This window comes from Pithys albifrons, chromosome 19, assembly GCF_047495875.1.
Source record: "Pithys albifrons albifrons isolate INPA30051 chromosome 19, PitAlb_v1, whole genome shotgun sequence".
Classification (NCBI taxonomy): domain Eukaryota; kingdom Metazoa; phylum Chordata; class Aves; order Passeriformes; family Thamnophilidae; genus Pithys; species Pithys albifrons.
In genome coordinates this window covers 8,667,740-8,694,510 of record NC_092476.1, presented here as the reverse complement: position 1 = coordinate 8,694,510, position 26,771 = coordinate 8,667,740, and the positions used below count along the sequence as shown (strand labels likewise).

Here is a 26,771-nt window from a genome sequence, read left to right as displayed (position 1 = left end):
ATTTTCAGGGCACATTTTACTGTGTGAGTTAACAGAAGTAAGTTTTCAAAGGTTCTTGTGGCAGCAACAGGACAAGGGAGCACGATGGGCTCAAGCTCTGCCAGAGGAAATTGAAATTGGAGATCAGAAAGAAATTCTTTGCAGAGAGAGTGCTCAGGGATTGGAATGGGCTGCCCAGAGAGGGGGTGGATTCCCCATCCCTGGAGGTTTTTCAACTGAGATTGACCGTGGCACTGAGTGCCATGATCTGGTAAAGGGACTGGAGTTGGCCCAAGGGTTGGACTTGATGATCTCAGAGGTCTTTTCCAACCCAATCCATTCTATGATTCTATAATTACAGATTCTCTCAAAATAGCACAAATTCTCAGTGATAGATGTCTGTAAAGATAATCTCTTGCATTTTACCCTTTGCATTTAAACATGAGATAATTCCACCTCATTCACCATTTCTGTAAACACTTAGTGATGCTGTTTCCAAATAAATAGGACTATTAAGAGGCTTTTCATCCTTCCTTCTTCTGATTGCCTTCACAAATGTAATTATTATCTGTATAAATAGATTAACATTCCAAATAACAGGACTGTGTGAACCACCAAAAGCTGTTGTGGCTTGAAGTTCCTGTTTGCCTGGAAATCATCAAGCTCCTGGAGAAACAGTGGGATACAGACAGCATTAATTCCTGGCAGGTAATTTGGAAACAAAAGCAATTAATGCAGCAACTCACCTTTTTTGCCAGCTAAGTTAAGCAAAGTTATGCCTGCTAGTAAATTAAAACCAGTATTTATAACAAAGGTGCATGTCTGTGCTGTCAAAAATTAATTAATTAATACATAATAAATAAATCCTTTAAGCTGATGTATGTTTGCCATATTTGTGGGGTTTTTTTTCTATTCCTCTCATTAAGACCTGCCAGCCAGTGTTAATTGCTGCCACAGATACAGGAAGGGAATGCTTTTAATCCCACAAATATTGACATTAATGTTGGTTTTACCACTTGCCTCTCCCTGTGAGAAAGGTGGATATTTTGCCCTCAGGTATTCCTGGTGCAAGGAATTGTGTGTCAGACCAGCAGCTGCTGCTGAGGGATGGAATTCCAGAGCCAACAGCCCGGGCTCAGCAAATCTGCAGGTTTGTTTTGCACAGAAATGGAGCTGAGGGCACCAGGTGCCTCCTGCCAACCCCAACTGCAGCCCCAGAGCCAGGAATTCCACAGGTTTGTGTGGTTTGTGTCTATTTATAGAGGTTTAAATAGCATTTTCACTGCTGCACTACTCACTCTCTCCTCCTCCTGGCTGTCCTACACCTTCCTGCTGATCAGCATTTTCTGTGCTTCTTTAGTTTCCAGAGCAAATATCAGCAAATATCTTTGAGCTCCCAAGTTTAGCTCCCACATCTAAGCATGGCAATGATGTGCCTTACAAACTCCAGAGCCTTCTGCCTCCTGAAGTGCAATTTTCAACATAAAATACCCTGTGCTGCTGCAAGACCCATCAGTAAAAGGTTTCATGCAGAAAATATGAAGTCAAAGTTGAAAGGGGCAGTCAAACAATCAAACCAATAAGCAAACACACTTTTACTAGAGAAAAACGGTGTCTCTGTCAATATATTTGTTTGGTGTTTCCTATTTTTACTTTCTCCCCCTCACCATCTGCCTCTGTTCTGCTTTTTCTTTCAAAAAGCATCCACCTCATTTAGATTCACTCATCACAGGATTCAGGGTGAACAGAAACAAAATTCCCAACACCAAAGCCACCAAAGCACTGGCTGTTCACAAAAGGCCTTCTAAAAATAACTCTGTTTTCTTACAATAGCTGTAGGTCTGTTAAGAGAATCAATCCACATCGATTCAGTGCTTGGCTACACACACAGACAGAGGAACTCAAGGTTTTTGGTCCCTGGTAACTCTGGGTTGTGCCTGTGCCTTCAGTGCTGCTGGTTTTGCCAGATCTTCCCCTGGTTTTGCCAGGTTTTCCCCTGTTCTTTTGGTAGCCAGCACTAAAACCCACAGGGTGAGACCCCACAGTGTGGAGAAAGAAGGTGGATTCCAGAACATGCAGGAATTTCAGCTGTCTCTGTTCAAGCAGAGGTTACATTGTCGACTACACTGAGCTTCTGGAGAAGGGTTCACGATGTTTGGCTTTGCCTAAGACAACCTGAGTGAAAATAAAACCATTTGGGGAGACAATATTCAGAAGGAAATAGTGAGAAATGGAGGATGCCCTGCACTGCCACGTGTGCCATGCAGTGCTCAGGAGAGCTCTGCAGTGCCAGAGCTGCATGGGCCATGTCTGCAGGAAGGAAGGGGTAAGAAGGAGAAGATAAAACACAAAAAGGTACAACCGGTGGCAGCACAATAATCTGAGTCCTAAGGCAAGTCCCTAGAGGGCCATAAACTGGCAGTTTCCCATTTGTGAGTCATAGAATCATAGAACCAGCTGAGGTGGAAAAGACCTCTGAGGTCATCAAGTCCAACCCCTGATCCAATCCCACCATGGTCACCAGACCATGGCACCAAATGCCACATCCAGTCTCATAAACCCCCAGGCACGGAGAATCCACCGCCTCCTGGGCAGCCCATTCCAGTGCCTGACCACCCTCTCTGTAAAGTCAATTCCCTGCAGCAGCCCTGGGGGGTTTGGTAAGTGAACCACAGTGAGCTTGGTATTGCAGGCAGTGCACGGGTGAAGGAAAACTGAACACAGCCTGGGCACAGCCCTGGGGTTCTGGGTCTCAGCCTGGGGACAACATGCCCCATGCAGCGCAGGGAGAAGCTAAGCCAGGTGTGACTCTCCCTGGTCCTCAGGGCCAGCAGGGACCTTGGCACAGGAGCAGCATGGAAGGAGGAGGAGCCGTTGGGCATGGTGAGTCCACCACTTCCCTGGGCAGTCATCCCAATATTTAATCAAGCTTTCCATGCAGACATTCTTCCTGATGTCCAACCTACACCTACCCTAATGCAGCTAGGGCTGTCCCCTCTCATCCTATTGCTGGTTGTCTGGGAGAAGAGACTGACCACCCTCCGGCTCCCCGAGTTGTGCGGGGCGATGTGGTGCCCTCTGAGGATTTGTCCGGAGAGGAGCAACAAGGCTGGAGAAGGGACTGGAGCACAAGTGCTGTGGGGAGAGGCTGAGGGAGCTGGGGGTGTTTAGCCTGGAGAAGAGGAGGCTCAGAGGTGACCTCATCACTGTCTGGAACTGCCTGAAGGGAAGTTCTGGCCAGCTGGGGGTTGGTCTCTTCTCCCAGGCACTCAGCAATAGGACAAGGGGGCACGATGGGCCCAAGCTCTGCCAGGGGAAATTGAAGTTGGAGAGCAGAAACAAATTCTTTGCAGAGAGAGTGCTCAGGCATTGGAATGGGCTGCCCAGAGAGGGGGTGGATTCCCCATCCCTGGAGGTTTTTCAACTGAGCTTGGCCGTGGCACTGAGTGCCCTGATCTGGTAAAGGGACTGGAGTTGGACCGAGGGTTGGACTTGATGATCTCGGAGGTCTTTTCCAACCCAATCCATTCTAGGATTTCCCGGAGCTGGAATGGCCGGGTGGGGTGGTGAAAAAAATATGGAACGCTTCACGAATTTGCGTGTCATCCTTGCGCAGGGGCCATGCTAATCTTCTCTGTATCGTTCCAATTTTAGTATATGTGCTGCCGAAGCGAGCACGAATTGTAGTGGCTGCAGTCTGCTATTTGTATCCTCGGTATTCGCGCCTCGCAGGGTCAGGGTGACCCTTGCACGAGAGGAACACGCTGGTGCTGCTGTGACAGTGACTTTCGCTGAATCCCCGGCTGTGAGTGGGGTCGGGCGCGGGGGGAGGCTTGGAAAAGAGGGGAAATAGAGCCCAAATCCAGCGGTCTGTTTTATGCAAATCATCCCTCTGTATGCAAATGAGCGCAAAGCACTCTGGGGAGGGGCTGCTCACGGGGCTGTCCCCTCTCAGCGCCCTGCGGCTGGCGGTGGGGCGGCCTCGGAGCTGCGCGGCTGGTGATGTCACCGGTTCCTGTCGTGATATATCGGTGGTGTGTACTTAAATTAGTTCGTGATGATGACCGGTGGCGATACGCTGGTAGCTGAAGGGAGTTGTCGCTGTTTCACTGAATCCTTGGGGTTGGATGGATCCTCTAGGGATCGTCCAGTCCGACCACCTGGGCAGGCAGGGCCACCCGGAGCAGGTGACAGGGATGTCCCCAGATGGGCCCTCTGACCAGTCAGAGCCACCCGGAGCAGGTGACAGGGATGTCCCCAGTCTGGCCCCTCTGGCCGGGCAGGGCCACCCGGAGCAGGTGACAGGGATGTCCCCAGTCCGTCCCTCTGGGCAGGCAGGGCCACCCGGAGCAGGTGACAGGGATGTCCCCAGACAGGGAGACTCCCTGGCTTCCCTTCCAGGGCTCTGCCACCTGCAGTGTAAAGAAGCTCTTCCTCACGGTGAGGTAGAACTCCTTGTAGTTTAGTTATGGGAATTGCTCCGGTGTGTCGGCAGCACAGGGGACTGTCGCGGGATCCCGTGAGGGCAGGGACAGGGAGTGGCTGTCGCGACACAGCTCAGAGCCCCGGCCGGCAGGGATAGTAGCAGGAGCAGCAGAGTGGCAGGGAGGAACAGCCTGTCGCGACACAGCTCTCAGCCCGGGCTGGTAGATGCTGTAACAGGAGCAGCGTAGTGGCAGGGAGGAACAGCCTGTCGCGACACAGCTCTCAGCCCGGGCTGGTAGAGGCTGTAGCAGGAGCAGCGTAGTGGCAGGGAGGAACAGCCTGTCGCGACACAGCTGTCAGCCCGGGCTGGTAGAGGCTGTAACAGGAGCAGCGTAGTGGCAGAACAGCCTGTCGGGACACAGCTGTCAGCCCGGGCCGGCACAAACTGTAGCAGGAGCAGCAGAGTGGCAGAACAGCCTGTCGGGACACAGCTGTCAGCCCGGGCCGGCACACGCCCGAACAGGAGCAGCAGAGTGGCGCAGCGGAAGCGTGCTGGGCCCATAACCCAGAGGTCGATGGATCGAAACCATCCTCTGCTAGCTGTAATTTTTTTCTCCCGCCGCCTCCGCCGTCGTTGGTGGTTATTTATGATGGGTGTGGAGAGCGGTGGGGTTGCGAGTAGTTATTTTTCTTAAACCATCTTGGCAACATGCAGCGTAAAGGTGCAGGTAGAGAACAGATAGGGCTCTGAGTCTACAGCCATTTTTCTACTGCAATTTGATGGTTTCATGGAATCACAGCGTGGTTTGGGTTGGAAAGGACCCTCAAAGGCCCCCCGGTACCACCCCATGCCATGGGTAGGTTGTGCCCCGTCCAACCTGGCCTTGAATGTCTGCAGGGACTGGGCATCCACCACCTCTCTGGGCAACCGTGCCAGTTCTCACCATCTTCAGACTAAAATATTTCTTCCTTATCTTTCTTATAAGCCCCTTCATAGACTGTAAGGCTACCACAAGGTCTCCCCGAACCCTTTTTTTTTCCCCATGCTGAACAACCTCAGCTCTCTCAGCCTTTCCTTATGGGAGAAAAGCTCCAGGCCCTGGAATATCTCCATGGCTTTGCCTGGACCCGCTCCACCAGGTGTTTAACTGGACATAAAAATCTCGGTTTATACAGCTGTAGTTTTTTCCCTGTCGTGCCTGTTTAGGTGAAACGTTCTGTTACCCACACACGGGTCAGTTGGTGCCAAGAGAGGGAACAATATGGCAAATAAAACGATAGTTGTGACAGTGGTCCCTTCTCAATCACAGCGAGCAGATTGTCAGCACGAAATATGAGAGCACAAACGTGAAGTGAAAGGCAGCGCACGTGGTATGGACAGTCTGCACTCAGGCTTTGACTCGCACGATCTGAGGAAAGGCTCATGAAGATGTAAAAGTTTTGTTTTCCCGCATTTCGCTGAGTAGGCGCGGCTCGGGAGCTCCCCATGTGCGGTTCCATGGTGTAATGGTTAGCACTCTGGACTCTGAATCCAGCGATCCGAGTTCAAATCTCGGTGGAACCTGACACTTTTTGCCCCTAGGGAACATTTCTTTACTGAAAAATCATGGAAAACTTCTTTCAAGGTGTGTCTCATGGAGTGTTGAAATGCCGCGAACCGCTGACGTTCGGTGCTACCTGGAAAGCATAAATAAAAGAGGAGAAGGAAATAATCATTTAGTTTTCATTTTTTTACTGTAGCTATTATTTATTGCAGTGGAGTTGGTATATTCTGACATGAATTATCTGAAGAACCTCAGCCATGTCCCAGTGTGCTGGAGCACCAGCGGTTCCTTTCATTCCTACACCATGAACAGGCTGTGTGGGAACAGAGTTCTGAATCCTGCACTGGCAGAGCTGGAGGCACCGCCGAGCTCTGGGGCAGCACAAGGACTCGGTGTGTCCCTAAAGGAGATGTTCTCCCACTGCTCGTCTCTGCCTCCTGCCATCCTTGTGCTGGGGTTGACCTTATTGTGGCCTCCCAGTACCTGAGGGGGCTCCGAGGGAGCTGTGGAGGAGCTTTGGGCAAAGGGGTGGAACGACAGGACAAGGGGGATGTTTTAAACTATAAGAGGGTTGGTTCAGACCAGGTATAAGGAAGACACTTTTTATCACGAGGGCTGTGAGACTCTGGCACAGGTTGGGCAGCCAAGTTGTGGCTGTCCCATCCCTGGGAGTGTCCAAGGCCAGGCTGGACAGGGCTTGGAGCAACCTGGGCTGGTGGGAGGTGTCCCTGCCCATGGCAGGGGTGGAACGAACTGATCCTCAAGGTCCCTCCCAACCCAAACCAATTTTGTGGTTCTGTGAAAACAATCCTGCGGAAGCGCAGAATAAATACATGTAGAGTGTATTAAATTCCTGCCAGTCATTGCAGTCCGAGGGCAGAGGGAACAGTGGGATTTTTCCACTGGGATTTGATCACTATGGATTTATTGTCCAGGCTCGTACAATACCCTTTGGCACCACCTGGTTCTATGGTGTAATGGTCAGCACTCTGGACTTTGAATCCAGCGATCCGAGTTCAAATCTCGGTAGAACCTGCTGGGAATTCCTGATTTTTCCCTGTTCCACCGGCAGCAGAGCGTGGGTGGGGTCACCTTGACCTTCGGAGCTCTCAATGTCCCCCAAAGGTCTCTTTGATATTGAGCCTCTGTCACACCATTCTATTCCCGCATTTGTTCAGTGTGCATTTGACAATAAAAGTAAGACTTTACATAATACAATCCTTGCAGCATTTTAATTAGACCTTTCACTACATTTTACTGGTGTTTTACACAGTCTTTTTTTTGGAGGCATAAAAGGCATTTACACTGAAAAACTTGATTTTCAGTGGGTAAATGTGCAGAATTTGGACATTACTTTTCAGATGCCTCCTACTGCTCGCTTGGAAAACAGGGGCAGAAATGCGGTGGGTTTGGAGCAGGTGTGACCTGACAGACTGAACTCTGCAGAGTATTCCCTGTGCTTTGCTGACACAAAGGCTCAGGATTTATTATTAATTTCCAGAGGAGCTCAGGACACCTGAACCCCCTGCCTCCTCCCCTCCAAGCCTGCCCTCCATGGTCACTCCTTTGCACAGCAACAGGAACATCCCTGCTCTGTGCCAGCAGCTCCTGCTCCTTTTCCTCTGGCCAGGTGACCCCTCCCTGCTGTCCCCTGGAAAAAAACACAGAGCACCCTCTGGCTGAGTTATTATTTAGTGAAGTTCAGGTCGAGCTGCTCAAGGGAACATAAGGAAATGTTTGCTCAATTGGTTACATTTTCACACAACCCATTGATGACAAACCTCTCCCTTGCCTGTGTCAGGGCTAATTTTCCTCCTTTTCCCAGCTGTTTGTTGGATCAGGCAGCACACAAATAAGGATTTTATTGTTCTTTGTGCACCAGTGTTTTAATTAACTCTACCCAGGGACTCCAGTGCAAGGAGTCAGCCCTCACAGCCTGGTTTCATCCAGCAACATCCTCCTGCCAGGCACAGGAGCTTTAAAGCCATAGAGGCTTGTCTGCCTTGCAGTCATCCAATATATTAATTTACAATTCTACAGAGCAGCTCACCCTTTCCTACAGCAATCTGGCAATTTTCTCCTTCTGTTTATGAGAGCTGGAGGTGTAGCTGTGACCCAGAGCTCTCACCAGCAGCCACAGCCATGCCCAGCATTCCTGCTCCGTGCCCAGCCCAGCTGGCACCGAGTGCACTGAGCCTGTCCCATGGAATGACACAGAATCTGTGAGAACTGGGCATCAAGGTTTATTCAGGACAACTCATGGTCATGCTCCATTTGAAAACAAAGCACCAAAATTTGGCTAAGTGAGCAGTGTCCCAATACAATCCAGCTGGGACTGCTGCATGTGGCTGCATCCCTTACTCTCAGGGGTGGCACAGCCCCTGGCACCGGGCACACTCAGGGGCTGTGGCCCAGGGAACCTCCTGCACAGGGCAAAGGGACTTCACAACACGCTGGAGCATTCTCAGAGTAAAGTACTGCAAGCCCAGGGATCCAGCACTTGACATGCTCAAGTCAAGAACACCCATATTAATTCAGCATTTCCAGCTCCTTTCCCAGAATCCCTCCAGTTTAGAATCGAGAGACAAGATTGTCTCAGCACAACATTCAAGGTGAAGGACTGTGGCTGTGGCCACACCAGGGGCTTTTCCTGTTGCTGAAAAGGCAGCAGCAATGGAAATTATTAGTTGCCAAAGTCCAACCAGGGAAGTAAATCCTGCTGTATTTTCACAAGTGTGGTTGGAAACGTGTATTGTCAACAATAACACTTTCCAAGGGCAGATTTAAAAGCCAGAATTGAACCTTTGGCAAGTATTTCACTATATATGAAGCTGCAATGAGGTTTTCCGATGTATGTTCAGATTTCAGTGAAAGCAGGTAGAGGGGGAAGGACTTAAGGGAAAAAAATTCCTTGTAAACTGGCACTTAAAAGAAAAGGGCTTTAAAAACCTAAAATGTTTTACTCCAAAAAGTCTTAAAAAACAAGTCTGACCTAAAAAAAGTCTCAGTTATTTAGGTCACTAATGATAATACAGACATTCCCTGGAGCCACTACAAGCTCAGTTGGATTCATTCCTTGTCTTAAAAAGGAATTATGCAGCAGACAAATAATCAACAGCTCTGTACACTGTGACTACCTCGACAGGTTAAGACACTGGAGCAGGTGGAAGAAATGGTGGATTCAACTGGAATAGTTTATTTTATACACTGAACCACAGATTTCCTTTGTAGTGGGAGCAGAGCAGAGATTTCCTTGGCCCCCTCCCAGCCCATTCCTGGGGTCCCCCCTGGCACAGGGAGTGAGGCCCTTCTGTCACACAGGCAAACACAGTGGCCAAAGTGCCACCTGCCCTGAGGAGGATTTGTCACCTTGTACAAACAGTTCAGGAGTCTCCTTTCAGAAGAGCAAGGCAGCCCTTGTGCCATTCAGTGAGGGTTTCACCAGGAAAGCAAACTTGTTTGTACCTCTTCACCCAGGATATGTTATAAAAACCCAGCACGCTGTACAAAGAGCAGAAGCCATATAATTTAAACATGCATCCAGCTACAAACCATATATACAGAAACAGGCCTATACAAACAGAACAGGACACCTCAGGACATGGTAATTCCACTGGAGTTTCTGGAGGAAATCACGGCAGATAAAGAAAATCAGACTGAAGGAGGTGGATGTTGCTCCCAGAGAAATCTGTTCTGAAGTGTCATGAAACACCCCCATGTTTCTCTATCAGACATTTGTTACAGTTCCAGCCACACACAGGTCTCCCCACAACCTCTGGCCTCCCTCCCTGTACAGAGGTAGATTTCTGTTGGTGTTCTGCTATTGCACCACGTAGGTACCATGTTTTTATGGCAAGGAACAACTTGGGCTAATTTATGGGAATAATCTCATGGTGTGCATTCAGGTAGTGCAGTAATCAAATTCACTTGCACTGGAGAGAAAACATCCCTTCAAGTGCTGTGGTTTCTCTTGTTTAGGGGGAGGCTGCAATTAACAGCTTCACATTAAGAGCTTCACATTCTTGTCCTCAGGGTGACACTGGACTGTGTCTCTCCTTTTCAGCCAATGCCAGGACTGGCATTGCCTTCCCTGATGCTTCACCCCACCCACTGGGTGCAGGTTAAATGTGGATTTCAAACACACACAGGTTTGTGCAGGATTAGCTCTTACTCACACAAGTGGTTGTAATATTGAAGAAATATACAGGAAGATTCATTCAAACTGCATGAAATGATTAAAAAAGGCTGGGCAGGGAAAGCTGCAACTTTGCTAGTTTCAAACAGCCATTAACTGTGAACAGCTTTGATGGTACCAGGAAAATCTGAGGAAGTCTGGCAGGGGTTTAATTTTCTCTTGTCCATCACATTCTTGGATAAGCCCTGAGAGCTCAGGGCATTGCAGACAAACTTGCTTGCCAACAGCACTTCAGAATGTCTGTTAAATGAAACAGCATACTTAAAAAAATAAGTGCACCAAAATCCATGGTGCTGATGTATCATAACTTTGATGAGCTCACGAGCATTGCTCAGGATTTTTTCTCAGAGGCACCCCAGAAGTTATTTTTTGCAGAAATCTGTCAGCATGGGAGACAAATGAAAGAGCAATCTGGGCACGTTTCACTCTCAGAGAGAAGCCACAGCAGCACCACCCTCCTGGCTGCAAGCTTTGAAGGAAACTTAAAGGAAAGGAAGTTCTCTTTTTGTCCCAGCCCACCTGCTTGGAACTATTTTAAGTGAACCATTTAGCATTCCCTTCCCAGGTTCGGTTTCTATGAAGTATCCTGTGACATTGTATCAAGAAGGAACAGTGGCTAGTTTGGAACTGAGTATTTTTTGCTGAATCATGGGTACAAGGCATCTAGAAATTCATTACATCTCTTCATATACTCACTTGTCCTTTTAAAGGGCTTTTTCTTTAGCAAGGCAAGTAAATCCCAAGTTACTTCACACCAACTGCAACAATACTGAAATTCCTGTGGGCTGTTTTCCTGTGATGGCAGGGATTGCACACCTGGGAGTAAAACCATCTCATGCTCCTGGAGGAGTGAAGTGAAGGGAATCCTTTGCTTCAGGGAGCAGCTTCGTCAGGAATTACACTCCCAAAGGGCTCATGTACCTTGTGAGATCACATTTTTGAATGAAGAAATCCATGATGGAAACGACACACAGCAGAAGTTAAATGACAGGAACCAGGGCTTTTGGAGACTTCTGTGGCTTTGCAAAGCAATGGCTGTTCCCAAAGCAGAGCCCAGCTGGGCAGTGCCTCACCCACCCCTCGCTGCTGTCAGGGCCTGTGCTTGCACAGAGGGCCCAGCACTGACCCTGAGCTCAGCACAGCTCTGCCCCTTCCTCTGCTACCATTTGATGTCCAGACTGCTCGTAGTGTGATTCACTGCACTGTATGAGGTGTGCAAAGTCTCCTGGGCCTTCTCAGAGTCCATGCCCTGCAGCCAGTCCTGGTACACCCTCTGCACGTGCAGGTTGGTCTCTGGCAGCCGCACGGGGATGGCAGCGTAAACCTCCTCCATCTGGGCCAGCAGGGCTCTGTCTGGCTTGCCATCCTCACTCTGTGCCTGCCCTTTGCCATTCAGGCACCCTGAGGGAGAAAACACAGGGGTGAGGGAGATTGGATATGAAGGGAAGTTCTGGCCAGGTGGGGGTTGGTCTCTTCTCCCAGGCACTCAGCAATAGGACAAGGGGGCACGATGGGCTCAAGCTCTGCCAGGGGAAATTGAAGTTGGACAGCAGAAAAAACTTCTTTGCAGAGAGAGTGCTCAGGGATTGGAATGGGCTGCCCAGAGAGGGGGTGGATTCCCCATCCCTGGAGGTTTTTCAGCTGAGCTTGGCCGTGGCACTGAGTGCCATGATCTGGTAAAGGGACTGGAGTTGGACCAAGGGTTGGACTTGATGATCTCGGAGGACTTTTCCAACTCAATCCATTCTATGATTCTGTGATTTTGGTTAACTCAGAATTCGTTTCTCACACCTGCCTTTTTACATGAACTCCCCCTCGTGCTGTTACAATATGTATTTACCTAAAGTGACTCCAGTATCAACATCATCTTAATGGAAATGAGGTCTCCACATCAACAACCTTTCTCTGTCTTCTCCGTGGTTTTATGATCCTAATTATCTTGTCTTTTCCTGCCCTTGACAACCACCTCTTCAGGGGATTTCCTCTGAGGTTTGGCACTTATTTATAGGTCAGAGGAGAGAAGGAACATTGGGGCTAATTTTAGAAAACCCAATCAATTTCTGAGCCAACCCAAAACCTGTAACTGGTGTTCTGGATCCTTCATTAAATAATGAGATTTTTAGATTATTAATAAGAGAATTAGGAGGGCATGAAACGAAGTGGCTGCCTGTGAGGCAGCTCTCCTTTGAGAGTCCAGATACATGCACAGAACCACTGGGGACCCACAATTATTCTTACCTCCTGGGCAGGCAAGGACTTCTACAAAATGGTATAAAAACTTTCCTTTTTTCAGCTTCAGGACCATGTTTTGGATGTTTCTGAAGCCATAAGCTGCTGCAAAGCGCAGCACTGTCTCCCCATCCTTTTCAAGGGTCACCTCTTGAAAGTCCTTGTTCCTGTCAGGAGACACAGAGAACATTTTAACCCCCTGCACTCCCAGAGGAACAACCCAACTGTGCCAGTTTGCACTCACACCCTCTGGGGAGAACACAACAAGTGTCACAGTGAGATCAAGGTGAACTCTTCCAGTTCTAAACTGTGCTAAGCAGAAGCTGGGGTGGAATTTTTAGAACAGAATTACACTTTTTAAGTGTGCATAAGTTATTAACCAAATTCAAGCCAGCAGGAGCTACTTTGCAGTGACAGACTTACAGGTTTATAATGTATAACTGCCAATCAGGCAAAGAGCAGTAACTGCACTCACTGCAGCACCCACTAAACCAGGGGAGGTTTAGATTGGATTTCAGCAACCCTTTCCTTACCAAAGGGGGGCTCAAACCCTGGAACAGGCTCCCCAGAGAGATGGTTCCCTTCTGGCCAGCCCAGATTCCTCAGGCAGTTGGACTGGATGATCCCTGTAGCATATTCTGTTCTAACTAACCCATTCCACATAACAAGGACACACAACTGTGACTCACTTCAACGCTTTGTAGGTGATTTCCTTGACATCCATGCCAAACAGCTCCTTTGCAGCATGTTTAAAGATGTGCTCCAGGTAACCATCGGATCTCTTCCCCTCATGCCTTACAACATCCCCCTCCTTTATGCCATCAAACCTTAAAAACAACAGGAAAGAGGATGAACTCTGAAATCTCACTCCTTCACTTCAACAAAGCAGAATTTTGGCCCCTTCTCTGTCTCCTCCTCCCAAAAAGTGTTTTGCTGCACTAAGTAAGAACACATTAACATTTTTATTACAGCACAAACAATGTAAACTGCTCAGGACAGCAGCAAGATTGTGAAAAAAAATAAAAGTATGCAGGGCTTTCCATGTTCAGAAACCTCAAGCACCCAGTAATTTGTAAGAATGCTCATTCAGCATAGCCTAAAGTTTTGGTTAACAGCCATTCACTGCTTAGGAAACATTTTTTGGAAAATATTATTTAAATAAAATTATTTCAATAAGTAATTTTTTGCCTGTGGGAATATAAAAGTACTTTAGAAGTTACAAGTCTTTGGTTTGTTTTCCTTTTTTAACAACCACAGGCAATTTTGTTTCATGGTGTGTCTCCCAAATGTTATTTGCTGTAGCTACAAAACTGAGCTGAGAACTGAAACACAAATTACTTCATTCACACAACTTGTTAATGCCAAGCACTTCACCACAAATTGCTGCTGTGCTGGGACTTGTCTTAAGAAGCATCCAAGTTATTTCAATTTCTCTGCAACACCTACTTTTAAGACCCAAGAAGAGCAAAGATTTATGTCACCAGGTCTCACAGCTTGAGTCACTATTGTCAAATCAGTCCTTCTAAAAGTTAACTTTTTTTTTCACAGAATCACAAACTATTCTGAGTTGGAAGGACCCACAAGGATCATCGAGTCCAACTCTTATGTCACTGGCCCACACAGGGGATTGAACCCATGACCTTGGCCTTATTACAACCAAGTTTTAACCAACTGAGCTAATTTTCCAACATAAATTGAGTTATTCATGTAATTCTCATTCTGTGTGACAGTTCCTGGTAGAAGCAGTGACAGGAGCTGCACCACAAACACAGCTCTGAACTTGTTCCCACTGCAGCACTCAAATTTCTCCCCTCTAGACAAGGTCCAAGCAGGATATAAACTGGAACTTAAAAGGGTTTTTCAAAGCTTACAGAGCCTTCTATTTCCTGCAAGAAAGCCTGTTTACTGCTGCACTGCCACCCCTTTGGAAAGGCACCAAGGAACATCTGTCACACTTGAACAAAGATCAGGGAGAGCAGCCTCTGTAACTGAGCCTGAGAATTAAACACCAGGCATGGGGCACGTGGGGTGTAAACAAACCCTCCTCAAGGCTTTGTGTGCTCCTCATCCAAAGCACAGTTCAGTTGCAGCTACTCTTGAAAAGCTGTCCTCAGTATAAAAAAAACCCAATTAATTACCATTTCCTGAAAGGCTGCTGGTTCTAGCAATGGGGGAAGTGGGATTTACTGTCAGGATGCTGCTGTGAGTGAGAGGGGGGCACAGAGCAGATGGCCAAGCCCAGCCCTGTGTCCCTGTTGTGAGAGGCAGGTCAGGCTGTTGGGGTTTACACAGGGCACAGGAGAGCTCTGAGCAGTCCCACCCCAGACAGCCACACTTCATAGCAAGGCATAAGCCCAGCACAGGCAAATCTAATATGACTGCATGGAAATATAAATAGGGAGCTACACAAATCTTCCAAAGTCACATATTTTAAAGGAGTTACTGTATATTATATAATCTGAGGTAATGACCTCTTTGCATTTAGACACTATATACAGTTTTATATTATCAGTTTCATATTACTTTTATATATAGCAGTGAACATCTAAGAGAATACTCTTGTGGTTTGGCTGCTCTATAAAGGATGAATCTTCAGGCTTTGATGCAGAGTTTTTGCTTTAAAAAGAAAACATTCTTCTGAGCAGTTTTACATTTGTGCTGAGTGTGCTGCAAGGTGGTGTCATTTATGATCAAAATAAGGAAGCAATCCACAACAAAACTACTTACAAACTATCTACAGCTACTTCAGTCACATCTTTCATTGACACATTTTTCTGTTCCATTATTTGGACGATTTCACCTGTAGGGAAACACAGGACATTGACTGTCAACATGAAGCACAACACACACCCTGTGCCTGTTTCAGGGTCAGTGCCCAACACCTGCCTGTGCTCAGCCACATTCTACAGCTCTGCCTCCAGTCTGTTCCCTCCTATAACCTGACAAGTCTGACACCTCCAGCCCCAAAGAAAAGAGCCTTCAAGCTTGCCCAAACGTTGCTAAATCCTTAGCCTATCACAGAATCACAGAATGGATTGGGTTGGAAAAGACCTCTGAGATCATCAAGTCCAACCCTTGGTCCAACTCCAGTCCCTTTACCAGATCATGGCACTCAGTGCCACGGCCAAGCTCAGGTTAAAAACCTCCAGGAATGGGGAATCCACCCCCTCTCTGGGCAGCCCATTCCAATGCCTGAGCACTCTCTGGAAATAATTTTTTCTTCTGATATCCAGCTTCAATTTCCCCTGGCAGAGCTTGAGCCCATCGTGCCCCCTTGTCCTATTGCTGAGTGCCTGGGAGAAGAGACCAACCCCCACCTGGCCAGAACTTCCCTTCAGGCAGTTCCAGACAGTGCTGAGGTCACCTCTGAGCCTCCTCTTCTCCAGGCTAAACACCCCCAGCTCCCTCAGCCTCTCCCCACAGCACTTGTGCTCCAGTCCCTTCTCCAGCCTCGTTGCTCTTCTCTGGACCTGCTTTGTGTTTGGGCAAACTTGGAAGATGTTTCTCCACTGCAGGATGTGCAGTTTGGGCATTAAAGACAAAGACGTGAATTTGGAGCGTTACAAATAATCCCAGTGGACATTAAATAATGACCCCAGACAAGCCACACAATCATTTTAAATACTGATTTGCATAACTTTAACCTTCCTCAAGAGGCTGACAAAAAGAAATACCTGGTATTTCAGATGAATAGCAGCTTAGAAGGGAAGTATTTCCTACACAGTTTCTGTACTACCAATAGCACAAATACACACGTGCTTATTTTTAAGCAGAAAAGAGCCAACCTTATGACTAAAGCAGACTTAGAAAAAGGAAAGTCCAGCATAAAGGCTGTTCTAAGACTGTTGATTCCCTTATATATTTATAGATGGTAAGTTTAAGGAGGATGTAACCTGATGTCAGGACACAATCCACTTCTGAGGAGCTGTACAAGGCGGTGTAGAAATCCTCCCGCAAGGCTTCCAGCTTTTTGTCATAACAGGGCGCCACAACTACGTGGAAAATTTTATCAGGAGACAAGTTCTGTGGGACACAGAAGGGAGCACAAGTGAACTCTGTGAAGAGCAAAAGCTTGAAGGATGACAAGAACAAAAGCAGCATCACGAACCCCACACAGGCAATCCCAGGAATCAGCCCCTCCCCATGACATTTAAAGCTGCCACACACAGATAATGATTTGGCAGAAGCCACAAAGCATCAGCAACAAGCTGCCAAAGCCTGTCCTCTGGCTGCAACTCTCACTTATTCCTTCAGACCACATCTTCTGCAGCTTCTGATTGCCTGAAAAAGTGCATACAACTCAGGAGTCCTGGTTTCCAGTTATCACTCAGTCACATCCAGCCATTCCTCTATCCCTGTGCTGACAGCAACACTTTCTGCAGAGTGTGGCTGCAGTTCCATTTAATTATGGTATGCAAAGAACAGCAACTTCCTTAATACACAAAATTGAGAAGATAAAAAGGTTTGTTTCTAGGATACAGTGCTTTTATTGATCCCAGATAGCAGGGCAATCTCCACATGACTCTCCTCCACTCATTTTGGCTGTGCTATAGAACTACACAGGCAGCATTTAAAAGAAACCCTTTACCTGCCACGGGTTTCATTTTTTCCTGAAATATCTAAAGCCACTCTGCCCTGAGAGTGCAAGGATTGCTGCCCTGCACTGCATGAACTTCCCATCATGGGCACTTGTGTAGCATCAGAGCACTATTTATTTCTCAAGGATAAATAATCACTAATATCTGTATTTCAGTATTAAGACCCACTAGACCATCTTTTCCACTTAGAAGAGTAAAATGGTAAAAATAAATCAGGATTATTTACCTGCTGCCTGGCAAAGTAGCCCTTCACTAGGGAGCCCATGATCTGCTGGGGAGACTTTGCAGTGCAGATGTGGGAGGTCACCAGGTTGGTCAGCACCCTTTCAGCATATCTGATCCACCCTGGAGACACAGAACCACAGTGAGAGAGACAAGTGGCAGCAGGACCTGATCAGCTCCTACAAACTGTCACACCTTCACAGCAAGTGGGACATTTCTGTGTAGACTGGAAGGCCCACCTTGTGAACTGCAGGAAACCACAAGACTCTACTAATAAGGCTTTAATCAGTATTTCACTGTGTCATTAATTCTAGACTAGAAGCCACTGTGAACTTCATGGCCTGTCACACCCTTCCTGCTGTAGAGATTTAACAAAGCAGAAAGAACAGGACCCCAAGCTAACAGACCCTCCAGACCTCAGCCCTTGGATCCCCACACACCACAGCACATGTTTGGGGGCTGAGCTGTGACCTGCTGTTTCCTGTGGTTTGTACCCATGCACCCAGCTTGCCTCCCCTGGCACAGAGGAGTCACATGAGAGCATTAGCACAAGAGGCACATGGATTAACCCTGGGAAAAAATGGCTTCTTTTACAATTGTTGGAGTAGCCACACCTTCAGAACACCCACACACTCAGCCACACACAGAGTAATGAACTGAAATCTCTGTATACAACAGCCTGTCCTTAGTTACTCCAGAATCCTCCTCCTCTCACCACACTCCTTCAGCACGTCAGCTCAGCAGCCTATGGATATTCACAGCATTCCCAAGGTCCACAGCCCTGGTATTATTCCCCACCTTTCAAAACAGAACTGGCAAATGAGCAACCCAAGAGATTTCGGGTGTGCAATTCTTGGGCACTGTAGCTCTTGCTGAAAACCACAGCCCAGGATCTGTCACAGCAAAGGTTTGGAGGTTTTTTTCATCTACATGACACCTAAACTGTGCTGGAGATTTAGGCCCAGCCTTCTAGGGATGTGTGTTGCTTTTGGTGCTAAGAAATAGTGAGAAATATCACATTAAAGTCTTTTATCTTCAAGCAAATTAGTGTTTACATGAAAGAGAAAAACTGCTGTCAGTACATGTTGTTCAGGAAGGGTAAAACCTGTAGGTTAATTTTAAGCTTGAAATCACCACTTATGTAAAAAATCCTGGTAATGTTTAATTCAGAAGAGCAGCACAAAACTGAGATCCAAGTGGTGTTCAGCTGGTTTGCCTCTCTGTGGCAGAGTTGTTTTCCCAATGTGATAAACTTTTACTGATGAAAATGAGAATGTGTAAGTGCCAGAAAAACCCAAAGATCCTCCAGCTGTTTAAACATTCTCAATTCTTGTTAAAGTACAGACTTCAAGCTTAACAGACACTGATCTCCATGGAAAATCTCAAAGATATACATCATCTTAAACAACCATCCATCTCTGCTGTGGGAGGAGCTGGAGACCACAGAACTACATGTCAGGACTGTGCTGAACTGCCAGACTCTGCAGAGAAGGTTTGCCTGATGTCCCCCTTCAGCTCTACCTGCAACAAAGGACTTCATTTCTTGGTGTTTGATAAATGGCTCTATCCTCATATTCTGCAGGGTAGGAACCTCCTACTGCTCTAATGGCTTTAGTCTCCAGTGCTGTCCAGGTAGAACAACTGGTTCAAACAACTGTAAAAACCATTCTGCCTTGCACTTCCCATTAATCACCCAGCACTCCTGCTAAGTGCTCAGAATTGGAGTGTTTTAGCTATTGTAGTCATGGACTGTAAGGACATTTCACTAAATTCCAACAGATTTCTGACAGGTATTGCCCAGGGTAATTTCTGAAGTTGTTTCTGTCCTTGCAGGAGATGGAACAAGTGTCTCACAGCTGCAGCTCCCAATCAGTCACTGGTTCATTGACAGCAGCCTTGGAGAGTGAGCAGCACAGGGCATTTATCTGCCCTGCACACACACTGCAGCTCCTGCCTGCTCATCACAGGGCTCAATTCCAGAGCCCCAACCCCCTGTTCTTTATCAGGGTACACCTGCACCCACCCACACCCACACCCTCCTCACATTCATCTGGCTTCTCAGCCACTTGCTGCCTTGTGTTGGCACCAAAGAGCAAGAAACCCTACAAATCACTGTAATTTCTTGCAGAGGCACTTCAGAACACATTATTTTTAGTGGTTATTGTGAGGTCACAAAGCTGAGTGCCATAAATATCTATACATCTGTTGGAAGGGCGGAAAAACTAAGAAAACTTTTGCTGCTATAAAACTGGGAAAGGAAATGAGTTGCCTGGGCCAAAAGCATGTTATGTTGTTCCTACTGATGCTGCAAGGCCTGGCCCCTGACTCTTCTGGGGGTACCCAGAGCTGGCAGGGCATTAACAACTGGCTCGGCATGTTCAGGAAGACAAGAGATGACTCTGAACTGCTACAGGTACTGTCAGTAGTTACTGTTGTATTTTAGACAGGAAACAAAACAAAACCCAGCTCGTTTCTCCTCTGGGAGCAGCAGGAGGTGCACAATGAAGGCAGGGCAATAAAGCACCTTTTATGAGGCTCTGGGCTCCCCGGGCTCTGCTGGTGGCAGATGTTCCAGCCCAGGCTGTGCAGAGGGTGATAGAGCTGGGCAGGGGCACACCCTGAGATAAACACGAGCAGTTGGACTTGAGCTCATACTGACCTTCTGTCTACAGAGCTAAATAAAAACCATCTCATGATAAACACAGCAAACAACATTTCGGGGACAAATTTGTGTAATCTGGGGGTAGAGAGAGGAAGGAGAATAAGGAACAGAAATTGCACTCAGAAAATTAAGGTCAGAAAATACAGTGAACAACTTTAAGGATGACTAGTCATGATTTCCGTTTTCTCTAAGTGCTGACAAAGAAACACACCACGTTTTCAAAATGGGTTTTCAGTGATAATCTGGCTCAGTTTCCCAGAAATGGAAAGCACCCATGCTCCTGCCAACATCTGTACAGAGCTGACACCATAACCAGCACTGAAACCAGCAACTATCTTGTGTGGATCACACAAGGACAAGCAGAGTGTTTCATTTACTATTTAAAAATATTTCCAACGAGAGCAGCAGATAATCTCAGCTCTGTTTCTAGATGAAGAAAATTAAAATTCTCAGAAGTTCTAAAAGAAATCCTCGGGTTTTGGATGTCACATAAACCATGCACAAGACAACAGAGCTAATTAATGGGGGGGAGTTTCAACTTCCCAGGTTTTACATGAAGAAAAGCAATACACAGTGGGCCTGCTCCTGGAGATGAGAGGTCACAGTAAGGCAACAGTAACATGAAGAGACCTTTTCTCCTAATATATGTAGTACCCAAAACAGAACCAGATACTTTCACAGCAGAACATAAAGACCAAACAGAAGTACAGGTCTAATTCAAACAGCAGCATTTAAACTTTAAATCAATGACAGCAGCAGATCCTGGGGATCACCAACTGCAATTCTAGTTCACTCTCTCATCACTGTAACATTTCTTTAATGAATTAAATCCACCTGAGTTTTTTCAGAGATAGCAAGAAAGATTTTGGTATTTTTATGAGCCTTTTGAAAAGCAACACCAGAACTTCAGGGTGGAGCTGAGGGGTGTCAGGCAAAGGAGTTACTTCTCCCTCCTTTTTGATACTTCTTTTTTAGGAAGGTGACTTTTACTGAAGCTGAACTGGTGGAGTGCTAACAGATGGAACAGGTAAGCAGTGACTGAACGTTCTGCTGAGTGAGAACCTGCAGGTTCTGTTCATACAGAACACCTTCTCAGGTGCAAAATTCTCCCAGGGAGACAATCAGCAAGTCAGGGCTGTGACATTTCCATGTGTCAGACACAACCATCTCACAGTCATTACAGGGAATGTCACCTGATACTTTGCCCCAGGCTTAAATGGCATGTTCAAAGATAAGAATGATTTTGTTTTTATTCTACCAAAGTTGCTTAAAGATTCTTTTCAGTAAGGAAACACCCTGTTAAACTTTGTGTTCTGAACACACAAGCAGCAGTCTCCAGTTCCTCCATTCCAGTCCTGATTCTCAATTCCAGGCACTGAGGATGACCAGTGATACTGAGAACAAGCACTGTGTGCTTGGTATATCCCTCAAAGGCAAAACAAGAACACTCTAAGTCATGCAGAGCTCCCCAGTGAAACCACCCTCTCCTCAGCTCCTTGATGGCTCCAGTGGGGCCCAGGCTGAAGGGCAAGGATGGAGAAATCAGCTCTCACCAGGGCAAGCAGAGGCAAACATTGGTAAGGCATGTTCCTCCTGGTTCCTCCGCTGGTACCGCTGCACAAACTCCCTCTGGCTCTCCAGGATACTGAAATCTGCAGCTATGGTGGTGTCAAACACATAGTGCACCCCTGGGGAGGCAAGCAGAGAGGGACAGGCAATGTTTCCCACCTCACAAGCAGCTCTCAAAGTTGTGGAAAATCTTGGAGGATCAATGGGTATATTCTTCCCCTCCTCCAAATTTTTCCAAAATAAATGAAACCCATACACTGAAAAACTACTTTCTGTGTCATGAATTTAAAAGGATCATCAACTTGCTAAACAGTTCCCTGCTTCCTTCTGATAAGTTTTGCCATTCAGCATCTATTACTTTGGGTTTAATTGAATGGGGATTCACTCCTGGGTGACTCACGGTGACTCTTGTAAAGAGGAGTCTCCTTTTCAAGACATGCTGAAGTCACATATCATTATCCACAAAAAAAATACATCCAGTTCTATCTTCCATTGCTGAAGTTCTCTCAGAGGTACAGGAGCATAACACCAACAGAGCAGAGACCTCTGCCTGCTTATTTAGCACGTCCCCACAGCACGTCCCCACAGCAAGTGGGGCATTGATAAAGAACATTTTCTAAGAAAATTGGGGCCCACCACAACTTAGCAGTGGTTTTAGATGAAGAAAATATACTGGGTACAAAGATGCATCATAAAAACTAAGGAAAATTTATACATTCATATATATGGAAACACTTTATAGATTTATTACTGTACTTTTTCTTTCTCACTCAATTAAATGAAAAAATTCCAAACATATATAGCATAAACAGCAAAGGAAATGCAGCTTTAATATAAAACAGGCAGATAAACCAGTTCTTGCATGTAATTTCAAATTACAGGGAAAAGCAGAACTGAGAATCTTCTGGAGATTTAATGTGTCAAAAGGACTGGAAGGACTTTAGGGTAAAAATTCCCTCCTCTCTCAGGTTACAAAATACAGGGAAGTCTTACTGAAGCTCATGACCAAATCCTGCCAGATTTCTCGGTAGTGAAGGGTTTGGAGCCAGCTCTGCAATGCCCTTGCACTCTGTGCCCTTTGCTGGGAGCAGGGAATGCCTGCAGTCCATGCCTGGCACTGCCCTGTCACACTGGGCACACCACACTGAGGGGTACACCCTCCCAGCTGGGCGGTGCAGGGCACCTTAGACTGCAGGCCAAAATATCATGGAATAGAATCCCAGAAAGGTTTGGGCTGGAAGGGACCTTACAGATCATTGATTCCACTCCCCACCACGGGCAGGGACACCTCCCACCAGCCCACGGTGCTCCAGCCTGGCCTTGGACACTCCCAGGGATGGGGCAGTCACAGCTCCTCTGGGCAACCTGTGCCAGGGTCTGCCCACCCTCATTTCTTCCTAATATTGAATATAGATCACAGAATCAGAGAATCAATTGGGTTGGAAAAGACCTCTGAGATCATCAAGTCCAACCGTTGATCCAACCCCACTGTGATCACCAGATCATGGCACTCAGTGCCACATCCAGTCTCATCTTAAAAACCTCCAGGGATGGAGAATCCACCCCCTCTCTGGGCAGCCCATTCCAATGCCTGAGCACTCTCTCTGCAAAGAATTTTTTCTCTGATCTCCAACTTTAATTTCCCCTGGCAGAGCTTGAGCCCATCGTGCCCCCTTGTCCTATTGCTGAGTGCCTGGGAGAAGAGACCAACCCCCACCTGGCCACAACTTCCCTTCAGGCAGTTCCAGACAGTGCTGAGGTCACCTCTGAGCCTCCTCTTCTCCAGGCTGAACACCCCCAGCTCCCTCAGCCTCTCCCCACAGCACTTGTGCTCCAGTCCCTTCTCCAGCCTCGTTGCTCTTCTCTGGCCCCGCTCCAGCCCCTCAATCTCTTTCCTCAACTGAGGGCCCCAGAACTGAACACAACACTCAAGGTGTGGCCTTCCCAAGGCAGAGTCCAGAGGAAGGGTCACTGCCCTGGGCCTGCTGGCCATGCTGTTCTTGATACTCTCTTTCACTCTATGCCCTTAACAAAAGCCTCTCTCCAGCTCTCCTGTAGCCCCTCCAGCTACTAGAAGGCTGGTAAGAAAGCAAAAAGACCCTAAAACAATCCCAACTTCCTGCTCCACCATCATGACAAACCCAGACTTACCAAGACTTTTGAGGAAACCACAGAGTCTCTTGGCTGCTTCATTCACAGAGAGATTGAATTTAGCAGCAAAATAAGGCAATGACTGAGGGCATATAGACACTGCCAACACTTTGTGTTTTGAGGTATCACATTTCTGGTAAACAAAACATAAAAAGCAAAGAAAAAAAAGATATTTCATTAGAACAGGGTCAGGCTCTTTACTTTCCCTGCCTTTTCCACTCCTGGAGTTACTCTTTCATGTCCAATGCTTCAGTGAGATACACCATTAAAAACCCTGTGAAACAACCATCAAGTTGGGGCAGGACAGGATGTTCCTCTGACCCTGTCAGTGTCTAATTACCTGTAGATGTTGCTTTTATATAACCCATCCCTCCCTAGGACAATTCTGTGCTTGGTCTCCACATGGCATAAGCACCAATGATGTTCTAGCAATATGAAAGATTCTAACAAATATGAAAAAAATGTTTTAATATTGTTAGTAAACTAATGTTTACAGAGGTAGATGCATTTGAAGCTACAAATCCAACCCAGAAAATTACAGATCTGATTCTAGAGACCTGAGCACTGTACCTGGCAACTTCCAGAAAAAAAAGCAGAATTCAGCAGAAAATAAGACAGCAATAGAACACTTTTAAATTTTGCTAAGAATTTGGACAAAAAAAATCTGTTCCAATTTCCAACAAATTTTCCTTCTGCAGATGCAGTAACTTTCCTCCAGCATTCAGCTGAAGTGCTGTGACCTCACATCTCTAGTGCAAAATTATTTTAAGTACTTTAACATTCATCTTGCCTCAAGTTTTCACTTCCTCTTCAGAAAAAGCATATCCTGACAAATCTTCATGTTATCTGCCTTGGGAAACCAAGCTGCTTAGTCACTCTGTAACTGCCTCCAATTCACAGAAAACTGTTTGTTGTTGGGGGCACTTTACCTTATTAAGGTTGAGAACACGACAGAATTCCTTCTGATTCTGTTGGAAAACTCTGGCTCCTTCCTCCGAGGTCATGCAGCTGTCACAAGCTAAGCAGTCGCTAAGGAGTATTTTAGCATTAGCCAGTGCATCAAACTCATTTTTCTGGGGGGAAAAAAGGGTAGATTAATCCTTAATGACAATCAAATGACTTTCAAGACCTCTGCAATGAGCCAGCTGAAGGGCAAAGATGTTCTCACTGGTTTAAAACAAGATAACACATGACACTTGTGTACCATCCAAAGTAACTCACAGGTAATCCAAATAATTTGTTCCATCCCTTCCATGACTCTGTTCCTGCTATTACTGTGAAACTGCAACATGTTTCAGTGTAAACACAGATCTAAATTTAGCCCCTAGTTCATGTTCTAGTAACTTCACTTGTGCTGCACTGCAGAGCTGACAGTCCCCATCAACTCTCCAAGCAACTGAGAGAACTTTTGAGGACCATCAAACCTCTTTAACCAGACACCTCTCTGACAGCAAGAGGACCTGGGCTTTGCACCACGAGGCAAAACAGAACACAGTCCTACAATTGCATGGAATATATACTGTGAGATCAAGAGTTTCATTAAGTCTGCTATCACAGCACTGGCAGAAACAAATAGATATTAAGAATAAGGCATTTTGTGCACTTTTACTGTCAAAACTCCTCTTTCTTGTAAGTTCTGTGTCTGTTTTAAAGATTTGATTTTTGACACAAAAGAATTTTTACAGCTTTAGAACTTGGAAATTCTGTTTTGTGTTTGCACAGTAATGGCCTTTTACTTCACCTTTCTAAAAGATTTTTGACTCTGCACAAGAGCTCATAATTGCTTACAACTGCTTGCTGATTATTGTCATGTACTTGGAAGTTGTCTCCTTATAACCTCCCTCGGGGTACACAAGTACAGAGTGTATTACAGCTTGTAGAAGGAACATTACCTCTTCAAAGCCATCGTTTGAACTCGATGCATCCACAGATGTGCTTTGTGTATCATCATTTTTCTGTTTCTTACTGCATTCCTGAAACAAGCCACAGAACACACGGGTCATGCAGAGCCTGCTCACTGCTCTGTAAGCACAGCTCGCAGAACTGCTCGTACCATCCACCACCAACGGCACATCCCCGCACGTTTTCCTGGCAGTGCTCACTCTGCCCCTCCGCACCCAGGGCCTTGTGTTCAAAGTGCAGCCGCCACGATGGGAAGGCAATTCCGGAGGAATCCCCGAGGTTTGGAGTTCGGGCGCTTTGGCAGTGCCGGGGCAGGCGGGGAGGGAGCGGAGCGGCTCCGTGACCTTGGGGCGGCCGGCCAGCCCCTCGGGGGGCCCTGTCCCTGCCACCGTGTCACTGTGTCCCTGTCCCTGCCACTGTGTCCCCAAAGCCCCAGCTTGGGGCGTCCCTGTCCCCGCCACCGTGTCACCGTGTCTCTCGTCCCCGTGTCCCCCTGTCCCTGTCCCCGTGTCCCCAAAGTCCCAGCTCGGGGGGTCCCTGTCCCTGCCACCGTGTCACCGTGTCCCTGGCACCGTGTCCCCAAAGCCCAGCCACCGTGCCCCTGTGTCCCTGTCATCGCCACCGTGTCACTGTGTCCCCGTCACCGTGACCCCAAAGCCCCGGCTCGGGGGAGTCCTCGTCCCGGCCACCGTGTCCCCCCAGCCCCGTCCCCGCCACCGTGTCCCCGTGTCCCTGGTCCCCGCCACCGTGTCCCCAAAGCCCCAGCTCAGGGGTTCCCTGTCCCCGCCACCGTGTCCCCCCGTCCCTGGCCCCATGTCACCGCGTCCCCGCCACCGTGTCCCCCCAGCCCCGTCCCCACGTCCCCCCAGCCCCGGGCCTCTCACTGACCTTCTTGGTGCAGTTCTCGCACTTCATTTGCGGCTCAGCCGGCGCTGTCGCGGGCCGGGGCCGTGGCCGTGGGGGCCGCGAGGGCTGCGGGGCAGAAGCGCGGGGGCCGCGGGGGAGCCCCGGCCGTGCTTTGTTGCGGTGCCGCTGCCCGCAGTGCCCGCAGTGCCCCGGCCCCGATGTGCGGCGCGGTGCGGGCTGTGCTGGCCGGGCCCGCAGTGGGACTCGCGGCCCTCAGAGCGCCCCGCGCAGCGGGCACGGCCCGCACAGCTCCAGCCCCGCGGAACAAAAACACCCGAAAAGCGCCCGGGGCAGCCCAGCCCGTGCCACGGAGCCGGGGCCGTACCTGCGGCCGGGGCTGTGCTGTGGTCGCAGAGCAGGCGGGGCCGCTCCGCCCCCGCCACCTCCCC

At 47.7% G+C, this 26,771-nt stretch overlaps 1 protein-coding gene and 4 non-coding genes across 5 annotated transcripts; 3 read left to right on the top strand and 2 right to left on the bottom strand.

Moving 5' to 3' along the window:
* Positions 1 to 3,550: 3,550 nt before the first annotated feature.
* On the bottom strand, positions 3,551 to 3,657 carry LOC139680970 (U6 spliceosomal RNA). Its single transcript, XR_011699441.1, has one exon. It is a non-coding gene; the product is annotated as a U6 spliceosomal RNA (small nuclear RNA).
* A 1,274-nt stretch (positions 3,658 to 4,931) lies between these two features.
* TRNAM-CAU (transfer RNA methionine (anticodon CAU)) lies at positions 4,932 to 5,003 on the top strand. The gene has a single exon. It is a non-coding gene; the product is annotated as a tRNA-Met (tRNA).
* Positions 5,004 to 5,896: 893 nt separating this feature from the next.
* On the top strand, positions 5,897 to 5,968 carry TRNAQ-CUG (transfer RNA glutamine (anticodon CUG)). Its single transcript has one exon. It is a non-coding gene; the product is annotated as a tRNA-Gln (tRNA).
* Positions 5,969 to 6,911: 943 nt separating this feature from the next.
* Positions 6,912 to 6,983, top strand: TRNAQ-UUG (transfer RNA glutamine (anticodon UUG)). The gene has a single exon. It is a non-coding gene; the product is annotated as a tRNA-Gln (tRNA).
* A 2,472-nt stretch (positions 6,984 to 9,455) lies between these two features.
* NARF (nuclear prelamin A recognition factor) lies at positions 9,456 to 26,754 on the bottom strand. The gene is made up of 11 exons (XM_071573644.1): positions 26,365 to 26,754; positions 25,467 to 25,547; positions 24,504 to 24,647; positions 23,575 to 23,707; positions 21,408 to 21,542; positions 17,197 to 17,315; positions 16,266 to 16,395; positions 15,100 to 15,172; positions 13,062 to 13,199; positions 12,382 to 12,539; positions 9,456 to 11,544 (listed from the first exon to the last, which is right to left on the bottom strand). The coding sequence occupies exons 1-11, from the start codon at positions 26,389 to 26,391 to the stop codon at positions 11,303 to 11,305; spliced, it is 1,380 nt and encodes a 459-aa protein (XP_071429745.1). The 5' UTR covers positions 26,392 to 26,754; the 3' UTR covers positions 9,456 to 11,302.
* Positions 26,755 to 26,771: the final 17 nt, after the last annotated feature.

Excerpts from the sequence above, each read along its gene's own strand:
- NARF (XM_071573644.1), bottom strand. The coding sequence starts at position 26,391 with ATGAAGTGCGAGAACTGCACCAAGAAG. Across the intron at positions 25,548-26,364 it reads GCGAGAACTGCACCAAGAAG|GAATGCAGTAAGAAACAGAA; the intron begins GTCAGTGAGAGG and ends GGCTTGTTTCAG. Across the intron at positions 11,545-12,381 it reads AGTCCTTGCCTGCCCAGGAG|GGTGCCTGAATGGCAAAGGG; the intron begins GTAAGAATAATT and ends TTTCTCCCTCAG.